This window comes from Geotrypetes seraphini, chromosome 9 (genome assembly GCF_902459505.1).
Source record: "Geotrypetes seraphini chromosome 9, aGeoSer1.1, whole genome shotgun sequence".
In the NCBI taxonomy this organism is placed as follows: Eukaryota; Metazoa; Chordata; class Amphibia; order Gymnophiona; family Dermophiidae; genus Geotrypetes; species Geotrypetes seraphini.
Window position 1 is genome coordinate 162,754,978 of NC_047092.1, and position 15,495 is coordinate 162,770,472.

A 15,495-nucleotide genomic window follows, 5' to 3' on the forward strand; every position below is an offset into this window, starting at 1 on the left:
TGAATTTGGTTGACTACCTTCTCTTATTTTCTTCATACCACTGATTGCAAAGTTCATTTGTTATCATCCCCCTCCCCCTCCCCATTACTGTTCAAGACTACATGTCTTCTTTGTTGCACCCACATTCTGGAATGCTTTACTGGCCTATAATTCAGAAAAGGTCTCAAGGCTTTCTACTTTTAAGTGATTTTGATGTGAAGTTAGATGAGGTAATCGATTGGTAATCTTTTACATACTTTGGTTTCCTTTTGCACTCTATTTCTTAACATTCCCAGTGTCATCTTTTAGTTATGCCATATTAGTGAAGATAAAAAAACAGGACACGTGGCTCCACCCTACCCCTGTCTAGAGCTCCACCCCTCTCCTAGGCAGCTTCTGTACCCCTCTCCTAGGCAGCTTCTGTAGTGGGGCCGCTGTGCTGAGGTGCACATTGTTGGCTGTCCTGTCTTCTGTACCTCATGCCAGACTGCCTCCCACTCTTCTATAATGCTACAGCCCTTCACTGAACAGAGTCCCCCTGGCAAAGCTCATAGCTAGAACTGGTGCAGAGTATTGGATGTCCTAAACAAATCTTCAGATGTAAGCCTGGCCCCTCTATTGCTCAGGTTTACATCTGAAGATTTTCAGTATTTAAGGACTCCAATACTCTGTACAAGCTCTGGCTCCTAATCTACTCTCATGAAAACATTTAAATACTACATTGGGGGGGGGGGGGTGCAGGATAGCAAGGATAATCAAATAACTGCTATGTTAACCCCTGCTTTATTTAGTGTCAGGTGTTTTTCTCTTAATTACTTTGTACTCAGATTAAGAGTAGCTTCATTTTTTTGGGGTGGGGAAGGAGGGGGGATTTTTATTACAGTAAGTAAATGCTGAAGGACAACTAGGAGCTCATGCAGGGTGAGGAAAGAAAGACAGTGTGGAGGATGTGGGGAAGGGAACATATACTGTTGACAAAACAATTAATAATAAAAAGTCATTACCTAATCGGAGAGCGATCACCACAAATTACTCTGAAATGTGCTACAAAAAGAAGTGGGTGGTAAACATCAGAGTGAGGCTTAGAACCAGCAAGCATGGCTATTGGAGCACTAGAGTGAGCCTTGGAACAACTGGGAGAGGCTATTGGAGCACCAGAATGAGGCTTGGAATTCACAAACACAGAACAGCTGAGGGCTAGCATAGCCAACAGCACGTGCTGCAGCAGAGCAGCCCCGTGCATATTTCTTCTTGCCGTCACAACACCCGGATAAAAGTAGAAAAATTAAAAAGCTGCCTGATGGAACCCTTAAAAAGAGGACATGTCCAGAGGAACCTGGACATCTGGTAACCCTAAGAAGAATCTTGATTGTTTCTTGTTGTCGATGCCTGTTAATTTTAAGAATTGTAAACCATTTTGCTATTCTGTAAAAGGTGATATAACAAATTGTGAATAAACTGCCCTATGTACAATAATGCACTTTTTTGTGCTCTATAGAGGATTTTGCATGTTGTTTTTCAACTATTTCAAATGAGCCCAGTAGTTTTGTTACACCAAATTTCATAAGAATAACGATATCTCAATGAGGGTCTTTTTTTTTTTTTTTTTTTTTTTTGTAAAAGTCCAGCCTGCAAAGCTCAATTTCATTCATAGTTTTGCTATTATACTAATAATTAGCTGTTATGCTGATTTTTGTTGTTGTTGCAGCAACGCAGTTTTGCTCATGTAAAATTTTTCAATTTGCAAGGGAGAAAAACTTATGCTGCTTTGTGCTCTAAAACCGCAAATGGTGCATGCTATCACAAGAATCGCACACTGTTTGATGTTTTTATGTGTGAAGCAGCTTTTACAAAGTTTTATTTTAGTACATTAGTATCTTTGTGTTCAGACTTACAAAAACCTCAGTCTTCTATACATCTTTTTACATTTTAATAAATCTGTTCTATGCAATTTCTCCTGCTTTACTTTCCATGGCTCTTTCAGGCAAGGCTGTACCACAGTGAATTCTCAATATTCACTGAGGTTAGGTTCCTAGAAAACCCCATGTATACCAAAAATGCAAATACGAACCATTAATCCTATGGGAAAGGGGGATTAGGTCTTGTTCGACTCTATTCTCTGTACACTGTTGCTTCCTAACACCATAAACGCATCATTTTGTTCACCCGTACTTATTATATTTTGCATTTTATAAATGTATTTTATTGTTTTGGTTTTTTTTTAAAAAAAGTACAGTATGTAACAGTCTTTTGGTGTAACAGTACTCACGCACAGCTCTATAAATATCTTCTGCCTCATGGGAATACACTGTGCATGACCATGAATAGTGAAAATGGGTTGTTATTTATTTTTCCTAAATAAGCAGATCCATGAATATGGAACATGTAGATAGTGAGAACACACTGTATTTGATATACCTCTATCCAGAGCTTTGGTAGATCAGTATCCAAAACCTGGCTGTTTGATGAATCTCTGTCCCTGGAATTCTGTTCTCTTGTGACTGAGAGCAGAGGCAACCTCTTTCAAAGCAAACCTGATTGTATATAGGTCTTTACTTATCCCTTGGGAAATGAAAATGTTACCTGCTTATTTCTTTTGCTGCTTCTAGATTAGATAATCTTGAGGATAGAATGGATATCAAGTCTTCCACACTGTATAGCAGGTGGTCCTCTGTGCATTATGAGGTAACCAATGAGCCATAAAATTAGCCAAGATAAAACATGAGAATTTTACTAGACTTCCATGTCTTGAATAGTCGTCTTCAGCAGGAGTAATGCCACCTTCAAAATGGCACCCCTAGCAGTAGTCTCATTTGACTATTGCTAGGGGTAAGATTTCCATAGTACTGGTCTCTATATAACTTCTACCCCAAACCATCCTAGTGCTATCCTGATAACACAGGGGTGCTCTGTGTTACTTTTTAGTAGCATTATCCAAACAATGCTGCTGAAAATTGCTGACTGATCAGATATTGTTCAGAGCTTTAAAATTATCTTTTATCCATGCTATTGTGATTATGAAAAATAAAGAATTTAGAAAAAGGTCATAAATGTGGGAATGTGTGGTGCAGTGGTAAGAGCTACAGCTTTGGCACCCTGAGGTTGTGGGTTCTAATCCCTCACTGTTCCTTGTGACCCTGGGCAAGTCACATAATCCCCATTGCCCCAGGTACATTAGATAGAGTGGGAGCCCACCGGGACAGTTAGGGAATAATTTTGAGTACCTGAATAATTTGTAATCCGCATAGAATTGTGGTATATACGGAATATAAATTATTATTATTATTTTTTAAATCAAAATTTAATATAACCATATGTTTGCTTTAACCTCATAGAAACCTGAATCGAATTATGTGCTCACCCTGTTCATGTAGACATGTCAGAAGTACATTTTACTAGATTGTCTTAATATATAGTATTCACAACTAGCTTTTCAGAGTTCTACTCTCTTCATCAGGTCAATACAAAATCAACCTGGTGAATTTGCTAAAAAGGATTTTATTTTTAGACTGTTAGCTTGTAGAAGAGCACCATCTGCTGTCCATTGGGTAATATTGCTGGAAACTTGTCATGTTACTACTTGATTCTAGATTGGGTTCATTGTTTTAAAATGTTCATTGATGCAGATGATATTTTAACAAAGGCTTTATTTGTTCTTTATATATACACACTAATAAGCAGTTGCATTAATAACTTAGGGCTCTTTTTATAAAGCTGTAATAAAGGTTTGTACTGCAAGCCAGCAAGATAAATACTCCGATGCTCATAGGAATTCTATGAGCACTGGAGCATTTACCTCCCTGACCCATGGAAGAAACCTCTATCGCAGCTTTGTAAAAGCCAGCGTTTGATTTTAAATGAATTAATGTTTGTGTATGAGCGTTAAAAATACAAGTCAAATGTATGAATGAAGAGCAATGTCCCATGATTAGCTACAAACTAGTTTATTGTAGCTATTATTAAATAGGTAATCTCTTTTTAAAAAAAAAGTAGTAGTAATCAAATTTCAGTAGAAAACATCAGCTATTTAAATTGGAATATTTAATTTTTCATTTGTACTCTTGATGGAATGAAAGAATCTGCTTTGCTGGAGTATTGATTTTTTTGTCTGGAGCTTCTAAGCTCTCTGAGTCCATTATTTTTTATTTTACTATGAAATATATATCCTTTCTACTGACATCTGACAAACAACATATGGAAGTCATTTTATCTACGAATAATGTGTTTGTCAAAAAGTATCACAGACTAATGGATTTTACTTGCTAACATCTCATTTTTACCGTAGTAGCATCATTGATGCAACTCTCAAAACATTCATCATTTTTCTTCTCAGTAATTTTATGTTCCTTGTCAGTACCTACCTATTTCAGTTTAAATAATCTTGAAAACTGAAGAAGACTAAATATTAATGATTTTAACATTATTTTAAATATTTTTTTAACATAATCTCAATTTGTAGAAGACTTTAATGTTATGAATTTTTATTTTTATTGCTTAGAAGTAAAAAATAAATAAATGCATAAATTAAGCAGAGCAATCTTGGTGCTTTTAAAGAAGTTACTGAAGAGATACCTGTTTTGTAATATGAAATAAGGGAAATGAGATTCTGTACAAGTAAAGGCGTTGGTCGCTTATTTGTTTGTGTTTTAAATGTGTATTACTTGTATTGTGTATGTTATATTGTGAGCCGCTTTGTAAAAAAATGGGGTTATAAATAAATAAAACAAACAAACTGCTAGGTTATTCCACCACCCTTATATCTTACCCAACAGACTAGGAAAACAGCTGCCTGACTCAAAAAAGAACATTTTGTTGTTCATGAGCTCTCAAACACTGATATCACTTGTGAGTACTCTTTCCCCTCAATATTTGTGGGTTTGGCACTCACAACCTCGATTATTCAAGGGGATGGGGGGGAGGGGGTTCCCCCTCCCGGACTTACTTTTTAAAAACTCTACAACTCTGACCCACTCCTGCCTCCCCGGACCCCTCCACAACCTACTTAGGGCCAACGTTGATCCACTTACAGAATGTCAGTTGAGTGTATAACTTAATAACTAATTATTGGCTATAATTGATGCTCTGGTGCAAAGGGTACATCAGTCTTGACCAATGGGTTATTTTCCTCTCTACCTGCAAGTTGTGTAGAAGACGTTATCTACCTTTTTTGGCTCCACCTCCTTCCTCAGTGGGATGTGCTATAGTTTCTCAGTCTTTTCTTCTACACGCAAGTTGGAAGATATCTTTCTGATCGGCTCTGAGTGAATTTTTTTATTTTCAGTTTTTTTATCTGGATTTGGAGGCTTTCGGTGGTCAAGAAGTCCCCAGCAGCTCTAGGGCAACTCTGCCTGGGAGAAGACACAGACTCTCTGAACAGAAGTCTGTAGCTACAGGGCAACCCTTTTAGGGAACCTGTTTAGCCAGTCTGCACTGGCATCTGTGGGGCTCAGGGATCATTCTTTTAGTAACGTGGCTCACTCCTAGCCGTTCTGGAGCTCGAGTGCAAGTTTGGCCCCATTGCGGTCTGGTGAACATTGGTGGGTGCCAGCTGCGTTCCCTCCCTCTGACAATGCGTGTGGAGCTGTGGGGGTTCTGAGGTCTCAGTCCAACTTTGGTCTGACTGGCAGCCCAAAGATTACAGCATTTGGGAATCAGGGTTCAGATCCCACTAATACTACTTATGGCCTTGGGCAAGGTACAGTACATGTACATATTCCTCCATTGCCTCTGGTTACAAACGATTGTGTGCCCTCTGGGGACATGAAAATACCTATTTAACCTGCATGTAACTTGCCTTGAACTGCTACTGGAAAGGCATGAGTTAAATATAAATAAAATATATATTTAAATGAGGTAATTGCAAATTTTAATAAAATATGACATTTTGCTCTTTTGCAGACCAACCAACTTTAGTAGAACAAGTGAAACGAATAAAGGAAATTGAAGCTATTGAAAGTGACTCCTTCATTCCACAGGCATTCAAATCAAGTAAAGACTCCAGAAAAGTAAGCTTATAGTGTCATGTTTTAAAATGTGTTTATGGCTCTAGTGTCATAACAGTGAAGAACTAATTGCTCTTCTGAGTCCTTAACCACATTCACTAGAATTGTTCTTGGGCAGTGGTTCTCAACTTTTTTTCAGTCGGGCATACCTGATAGATGAAGCTCGCATATGAGACCCACTGCATACATGACCCTCACAAACATTTGCCTGCATAAAGTATACAAGTTCTTCTGAATTAAATGTTCAGCTGCTGTCTGCCGTCGAATAAGGACATGGAGTGAACTAAGTTTTTACTTTTTCTCTTGACTGAATCTTATTTCATTTTGATTTATTTTGAGTTTATTACTTTTTGCTGATTTATGTCGAATCCTTGTTTAATTATTTTACCTGTTAATTTATCATAAGAACATAAGAATAGCCTTACTGGGTCACATCAAGCCCAGTAGCCCGTTCTCACGGTGCCCAATCCAGGTCACTAGTACCTGGCCAAAACCCAAAGTGTAGCAATATTCCATGCTACCGATACAGGGCAAGCAATGGCTTCCTCCATGCCTTTCTCAATAAAAGACTATGGACTTTTCCTCCAGGAACATGTCCAAACCTTTCTTAAAGCCAGCTACTCTAGCCGCTCTTACCACATCCTCTGGCAACACGTTCCAGAGCTTAACTATTCTCTGAGTGAAAAAAAATTTCCTCGTATTGGTTTTAAAAGTATTTCCCTGTAACTTCATCGAGTGTCTCATAGTCTTTGTAATTTTTGACGGAGTGAAAAATTGATCCATTTGTACCCGTTCTACTCCACTCAGGATTTTGTAGACTTCAATCATATCTCCCCTCAGTCGTCTCTTTTCCAAGCTGAAGAGTCCTCTTAGATATTTTACTTTTCTAACCTTTTGGAATTTAATTTATCTCTTTCTTTCAGATATAGTTCAAACCATTACATTTTAGGCACTTTAGCTCAAATTGTGATCCCAGTTTGGGACAGTTAAGAGAAATTCAATGTGCCTACTACTTTATATAAATGGTTCTACTATTTTATTGTTAAATTTTTCTTCTTCCTATTGTACTTACATTTCTGTAACCACGTTGAGCCGAAAGGCATTTTGCGGTATATAAATAAAGACTTATGTTAAATGTGCTCTGCAACACAACAAAAACCAAGATCACCACCCAATGTTCCACAGTGAAAACAATCCAAACGATAAAAACAAAAAACTGTGGATGATGATGTTCTGAAAGATGATTTATTTGTCACTCTTCACAATAAAAACAAATAAATACAAATCCAAGTTGATAGTCCACATATATTTGTCCTACCGGGACCCTACACGGTCTGTATTTCAGCGAACACAGTCTTCCTCAGGGGTCCAGTTGATATAAAAATCTCAGATAAAAAATGTAGACTAAAAACAGTCTTTGAGAAGGTCACCAAAATAGCAGTGGCACGAAAAATTGCTCTGCATCTCCAAAAACCCTATCTCCCCACGTGCAGATTATATCTAACACATTTTTTCCATGGGAGTTACCATATAAAAAATTCTGATTCTCATGTCATTTTAGTGTTTTGTATTTTTTTTTTTTTTTAAAGATTTATCATGGCAAATGTAAAACATACTGCATAAGGATAACACAGAACAGTTCCACTCCCCCTCCCAACTTCTGTCAATACACAGAAATGCTTCCCCCAAAAGGTGAGCGATAAATGATGCAGCTCTTCTCACTCGCAACATCAATTATGTTCTCTTCACACAATATAAATATCTCATATTCAATTATGTTTTCAATGCATTACATCTGCTTAGACATAAGTTGTATATAGTCCAATTTCTTTTGTATCCAGTTCAGATCTTTTGCAGACCACCCAACTTTAGTAGAACAAATAAAACGAATAAAGGAAATTGAAGCTAGTATAATGCCATCACTATGCGATCAGCTGTGAATACAAATGTAGCAAATTTTTGCTCTTCTATATTAAATCCCGGGATTGCAGGATTAAGAAGGCAATAATCCATCATAGGGCAATGTTCATGTGTAATGCAAACCAATAATTGCCCCACCCTATGCCAATATTTATTTATAGTCGGGCAATCCCGTCAGATATAGTGAAAGTCTCTGGTCTGTCTACAATGACACCAACATAGTTCAGAGCTTGTACCATAAATCTTAGACCGTTGATGTGGGGGTGAGGTACCACCATCTGTAATACATTTTGTATCCATTTTCTATGAGGTTTGATGACAACATCAGTCTAAATAAACACTTATACAGATTCCAATCTTTACCTGATGTAAAACTCCCAATTCCTTTTCCCATTTTATTCTATATGGGTGTGATGGGGCTTCTCATTTCAACAAAGCTTGGCAAAGGCAGGAGACCCCACACCTCTTACAACTCATGCCCGTTTTAAAAGCTTTTTATAGTTCTGTCTCACCCAGAATACTCTTTTGTTCAATATTCACAATTGGGTTTAAAAACATAGAAATATGATGGCAGATAAAAGCCAAATGGCCCATCCAGTCTACCCATCCGCAGTAACCATTATCTCATCCTCTTTCTGAGATTCCCTTTGCTTATCCCAGGTTTTTTTGAATTCAGACACAGTCTCTGTCTCCACCACCTCTTCTGGGAAGACTGTTCCATGCATCTACCACCCTTTATGTAAAAATGTATTTCCTTAGATTACCCCTGAGCCTATCATCTCTTAACTTCATCCTATGCCCTCTCATTCCAGAGCTTCCTTTCAAATGAAAGAGACTCGACTCATGTGCATTTATATCACATAAGTATTTAAACATCTCTCCCGCCTTTCCTCCAAAGTATACAGATTGAAATTTTTAAGTCTGTTCCCATACACCTTATGATGAAGACCATGCACCATTTTAGTAGCCTTCCTCTGGACCGACTCCATCCTTTTTATATCTTTTTGAAGGCGCCTTTGGACAATGAGCCATATTCTTCTTGTAATGTTTCAAAGGAAACTGTACCAGACCTCTCCCATAGTTGATTAAGAGTACATAGCCCTGCTCCCACCTGAAATTGAATTTGTTCCTCTCCCCCAGGACCAAAGCCAGATGTAAGGCTAATTGGCATTTGGGCAACATATATACATTCTGGAAACATCTGCTGCCTGATTGTATACCAAGTTGCTAAGATAACTTTTAAAAATGGATTGGAATGACTCAATCTAGTTTGCAATTCCAGTACTGAAACCAAGGGGGGTCTCCATCATGAAATATCATTAAGAAACCTTTGTTCTATGTGCATCCATGGCCAATCTGCGTATGTTGTCCAAACCACAATTTCCTGCAGTAGAGCAGCTTTATAATAAAGATAGAAATATGGTAATCCCATTCCTCCTCCCCTGGGTGGCTTTCTCCGCCAAATATATGCAAAGACTTTGCAATTCAGTTTGCAAAAAAATACTTTAGGGATCAGAATCAGTAGAGCCATAAATAAATAAAGCAACTTAGGCAAGAACATCATTTTTATGGCAGCTATATCCATCCAATCAAGGGTCAGTCCCTCCCATCTGTGCCAACTCTTTCTGGAGCTTCAAAGAATCCCTAGGAAGTTGGTCCAGTCAATCATATTATCTCGACTAGATTATTGCAATGCTATCTATCTTGGCATCACAAAGATCTGTCTCCAAAGATTACAATTAATCCAGAATACTGCTGCAAAGCTGATTTTTGGAAAAAGTAAATTTGACCATGTGACCCCTTTGCTCCTGAGTTTTCATTGGCTCCCGGTTTATCTTAGAATTCAATTCAAATGTGCTTGCATCTCTTTCAAAATTTTATAAGGCATTTTTATTCCCCTCGTTCCCTTATTATGGAATGCTTACAGATTTTCCTTTGCAAGAGTCATCCAACAATTCAAACTCTCCCTTCCTTCTAGAAAAGGAATTAAAGGAGTTAAGATCTTCAGTCAATCTTTGGCTTTTAAACTTTCTCAACTATGAAATAAACTTCCCTTAATTCTGAGGAGCCACAGTTCTTTCCAATCTTTCTGTAAATTTCTAAAAACTTTTCTATTTGCCAAACATTTTGAAAACTAATTTCTTTTGAAACCTTTGTTTTTACTTTCTTTAGTTTTTATTTAATTGTTGTAAACCCAGTCAAGCTTCCTTAGGTTTATGACCCGGTATATAAAGTTAAGCTTTAGTTTAGTTTAGTTTAGTTAGGGTCTGCTGCAAGGTAAATTCCTAGATATTTGATCGACTGTCCTTCCCACTTAAATTAATATTAAGAATTTCTGATTTAGACATGTTTATCTGGAATCCCGAGACCCTGCCAAAAACTTCTAAAACTTGCATAAGATTAGCTAGGGAGGTTTCTGGACTCTGAACAAACAGGAGCAAATCATCTGCAAAGAGAAGTTTATATAGCTTAGCACATAGTTGAATTCCCTGGATCCTAGCATGTTTGCATATTTGGCATGACAAAGGTTCAGTGGACAGAGCAAACAGAAGAGAGTGCACATCCTTGCTGAGTTCCCTGTTTCAATTCTATTGGGGCTGTTAGAATGCCATTAACTTTTGAGTGATAAGTGTGTGTGTGTGTGTGGGGGGGGGGGAGGTTGCATAATAAAACTTGCCCTGAAAACCCAGTTTAGCAAGAATCCAGAATAAAAATGCCCAGCTTACCCTATCAAAAGCTTTCTCAGCATCTAATATAGAAACATATAAACAGACGGCAGATAAGGGCCACGGCCCATCTAGTCTGCCCACCACAATAACCCTCCCCTATCTTTCTCTGTGAAGAGATCCCACGTGACGGTCCCATTTTGTCTTAAAATCAGGTACGCTGCTGGCCTCAATTACCTGTAGTGGAAGATTATTCCAGCGATTAATCACCCTTTCGGTGAAGAAGTATTTCTTGGTGTCACCGTGTAGTTTCCTGCCCCTGATTTTCCACAGATGCCCTCTTGTTGCCGGGGGGCCTTTGAAAAAGAAGATATCCTCTTCCACCTCGATACGGCCCGTGAGATATTTGAACGTCTCGATCATGTCTCCCCTCTCGCTGCTTTCCTCGAGTGAGTATAGCTGCAATTTTTCCAGCCGTTTCTCATACGGGAGATCCTTGAGTCCCGAGACCATCCAGGTGGCCATTCGCTGGACTGACTCAAGTCTCAGCACATCTTTGCGGTAATGCGGTCTCCAGAATTGTACACAGTATTCCAGATGGGGTATCACCATGGATCTATACAATGGCATAATGACTTCGGGCTTATGGCTGACGAAACTCCTACGTATACAACCTATGATTTGTCTAGCCTTAGATGAAGCTTTCTCCACTTGCTTGGCAGTCTTCATGTCCTCACTGATGATCACCCCTAAGTCACGTTCTGCTACAGTCCTCGCTAGGATCTCACCATTAAGGGTGTAAGTCTTGCATGGATTTTGGCTGCCAATGTGCATGACTTTACATTTTTCGGTATTGAAACTTAGTTGCCAGGTTCTGGACCAGCGCTCCAGTAGGAGTAGGTCGTGCACCATACTGTCAGACATTGAGTTTTCGTCAGGCACTGTGCTTTTGTCTGTTGTGTTCTAGCCTACTACATTGCATAGTTTGGCGTCATCGGCGAATAGCGTTATTTTACCTCGAAGCCCCTCAGCCAAGTCCCTTATGAAGATGTTGAATAGGATCAGGCCCAAGACCAAGCCCTGCGGCACTCCATTGATCACCTCCATCATTTCGGAGGGGGTGCCGTTCACCACCACCCTCTGAAGCCTACCTCCAAGCCAGTCCCCAACCCATGCTGTCAATGTGTCTCCCAATCCTATAGAGCTCATCTTGCTCAACAACCTGCGGTGTGGTACGCTATCGAATGCTTTGCTGAAGTCCAAGTATACGATGTCCAGGGACTCCCCAACATCCAGCTTCCCTGTCACCCAGTCAAAGAAGCTGATTAGGTTGGATTGGCAGGACCTCCCCTTGGTAAATCCATGTTGACGGGTATCTCGTAGATTCTCCTCATTCAGGATTGTATCCAATTGGCGTTTGATTAGAGTTTCCATTAGCTTGCTCACTATTGATGTGAGACTCACCGGTCTGTAGTTTGCAGCCTCCATCCTGCTTCCTTTTTTGTGGAGTGGAATGACGTTAGCCGTTTTCCAGTCCACCTGTACTAAGGGAGAGATTGAAGAACGCGGATAGCGGTTCCGCCAAGACGTCACTTAGCTCCCTGAGTACCCTGGGGTGTAGGTTGTCTGGCCCCATTGCTTTGTTAACCTTGAGATTAGACAGCTCACAGTGGACAGTGCTGGGCATAAACTCAAAATTTCGAAACGGGTCTACCAAGCTATCCCTTGTCTGCAGCTGAGCGAACCAAAGTAGGTACATCCATCTCCTATGCATGCCAAATCAAATGAAGTGCCAATTTAATGTTATCAAAAGTCTGTATCTGATTTATAAATTCTTCTTGGTCTCTATGGACCAATCCAGTATCACATGCTACAGCCTCTGCACCAATATTTTAGTGTATATTTTCTAGTCTGTATTTAGTACGATTGCTATGTTTCGGATTTCTGTCTGGCTTGAGTATTAATGTCACCGCTGCCAATCTCCAAGTCTGGGGAATTGAATACCCTAGAGTATTGGAGCCAGGATCATTTTAAAACTCTTATAAAATTTATTTATAAATTCATCCAATCCTGGTAATGTGCCAAAGGGAGGGCTTCTGTTGCACCCTTGACCTCCTTAATTGTTATAGGCTGTGAGAGTTGGGAAGCCTCACTTTCAGTAACCTTCAATTTCCAACTCTTATATTTCCTTCTGCCTGATACATCCCTTTATAATAAGCCCTAAAGGCTTCCCCAATCTCCTGCATGGAGGTATGTGTGATCGCTTATTATAATCCTATTAATAATATTGCAGGTGGCTTGTTTTTTAAGTTTATTGGCTAACAACCAGCTGGCCTTATTGTTGTATTCAAATGTTCCTGTCTCACTCTTTGCAAGGTTATTGCCAAGTTAGCTAATTTTAGGTCTTTCAGTTTTAACCGTAGCTTTCCCAACCAGTCATTATCCTGTTGTGTTAACGTCTTCCTTTTCCCTGCTCTACTCGCTTTAGTTCTTCCCGCACTGTTTGGTCTTCCCTTGCTTTAGTTTTATTTACATACTTTACATACAGGTGAAGGGCAATTATGTTGCCTCTCTATACTGCCTTAAGGGCCTCCTGTAGCAAAGGTGGCTGAATATTATTCACATCATTTAATTTGAGGTAATCTGTAAGCTCTTTCGCTATATCTTCAATGTGGGAACGGCTCCAACAGCAAAGCATCATTGACATGCTAAGGGAGCCTAGCTTGTTGTTTGCTGGCCCCTTTTAAGACTTCTATTACTGGTGCATCATCTGAAAAGACACTAATAGCTATTTTACATGCTACATACTTTGTACTAAGGGACCCTCTCCCAACCAATAAACCTACTACTGGTAAAGCAGAAAAGTGAGACTACTACAAAGTCCTACGCAGAAAATTCATGGAACATTAACTTAAGATGGGTTCTAACAATATCTCTAGAGCACTAATGATTTTATAACAGCAGTTTTGGCAACATTCAGACTAAATTAAAATTTTAAATGATAATCATTCTTTTTCTTTTCAGGCAACAGAACCAATTGAGGTGAAGAGTGAATCTGAACCATTATGTATAAGAGCTACTAATCTGCCTAAAACTGAGAAAGAAACAGAAATGAATAGCATTCCTATTGCTATAAAATACCAGGACGATAATTCATTAGCTCATCCAAATGTAAGTTCATTCATATAAAAATATAAGCTGTCTGTATAAGCACCTAAACTGCCATAGAATATTTCATAAAAGCAACAATAATATTGAAAATCATTTTTACAATCTCATATGAAGCACCTTCTGTGCTGAATAGAGTAATAGGCACATCTCAGGTCTGAGCTATTATCAAAACACGCTCAATTCATGCAACAGTACACAAAGAAACATTGAGTATCCTGGAGTCCCTTATAATGCTTATGCAGGTGAGCAAAAATAAAATCATAACTGAATGGAGGCAAGACCACAGAAATGTGTGTTTTGGAAGGTTCTGCTGTTCAAGATGAATATCTGAACCACATATATGATTTAATAATATGCAGTGAATAGATTTTCTAGATTCTCACCAGGTAAGTCACAACCTTAAACATCATGGGGCTGATTCTGGAAGTTGCGCTTGCCACGGCAGGCGCTTACAAAATGGGCACCTGCTGCGTGTCAATCACCAACAGGTGCTATTTCCAGAACTGGAGCTTGACGGGAGCCTAAGCACCAGAAATGTAGGCCAGGATTTCACAGGCCTACCTTTTTGATGCTTAGGGTCATGTCGGAATCACACATAGTGACGTCAATCGCACATAGTGACGTCAAAGTCTGACACCACCACCAGAGGCCCCCCCTCCATTCCCCGTAACTAGTACCTTAACGTTGGGAGCAGGAGGTACTCAAAGCACCTCTTAATGCACAGGGGAGGGGCCTAAGGCCCTGATTAGCTCAGATGCCTTGGGCTCCTCCCTTGAGAGGGGACTTCCTTAGGAAATTCCTGATTGGCCATTTGTTGTGTGGGATAAACACAAAGTATTCCTACATGGAAAGAGAATGGAAGCAAAATAAACTTACTGATGCTTAAATGGCAACTCCAGTAATTGGGAAATGAGGCCAGACTTCTATGGTCTGTGTCCCAATTATGACTAGAAAGATTTGGATGGGCTGGAGTGGGCTTCAATGGCAACTCCAGTAGTTGGGGAATAAAAACATTTTTGCAGACATCTATGGTCCCAAAAGTGGCAAAAACAGAATCAAAAGTAAGTATTCATATGTTAAACTCACAGTATATGGTATGATGCAATATATCTTTTTGGGCAGACTGGATGGTCTTTATCTGCTGTCATCTACTATGTTACTTTGTTATACGCTCAGAACTTTTCATTGGGTTCTGAGCTGTTCAAGAGCAGTTCCATCTTGGCGCACTGCTGGAGGACCTCACCTGCTTATGTGCTTTATCAGTCTTGCTTTTTGTGGAAAAAACTCTATTACGGGTGAGCAACATCACTTTTCCCATTCTAGGTCTATGGAAAAAAGATTAATAGGTTTTGCATACTTGTGCCAGACTAATTATTGTCTAATTTATGTACGAGATACTCATTAAATCAGTAATAAACTGAAGTTGGCACTGAAACCAATTTTTACTTAGGCTTTAAAAATACAGATTTTATTTGAAAATGAAGCTTTGACACTAGCACAGGAAAACTCAGGTTTGATTTTTTTATGCTTGGGTTCAGATTCACTGGAGCATATGCAGTAGTTAATATATCCTTCCTCTTATTGTTTTATAAATATGAAAGATGTGTACAGTTTTGTTTACATTAAATATTTTTAATCTAGTACGGTGAAATATGATTGAAAACAATGTTTTGTGCTTCTATATTTCTGCTTGAATGGTTGCAATTGTGCACTTTTACCTTACGTTAAAATGTTGCTTATTTGTGTTTTGTTTTACT

At 39.0% G+C, this 15,495-nt stretch overlaps 1 protein-coding gene across 3 annotated transcripts in view; it reads left to right on the top strand.

Annotated features, from left to right (window-relative positions):
• RSRC1 (arginine and serine rich coiled-coil 1) overlaps nt 1-15,495 on the top strand; it is a 254,807-nt gene that overhangs the window by 238,968 nt on the left and 344 nt on the right. For all 3 annotated transcript variants that reach the window (XM_033959337.1, XM_033959340.1, XM_033959338.1), the window contains 2 exons: nt 5,878-5,984; nt 13,592-13,738. In XM_033959337.1, the coding sequence (XP_033815228.1) occupies nt 5,878-5,984; nt 13,592-13,738 (254 nt within the window). The remainder of the gene's footprint in view (nt 1-5,877; nt 5,985-13,591; nt 13,739-15,495) is intronic.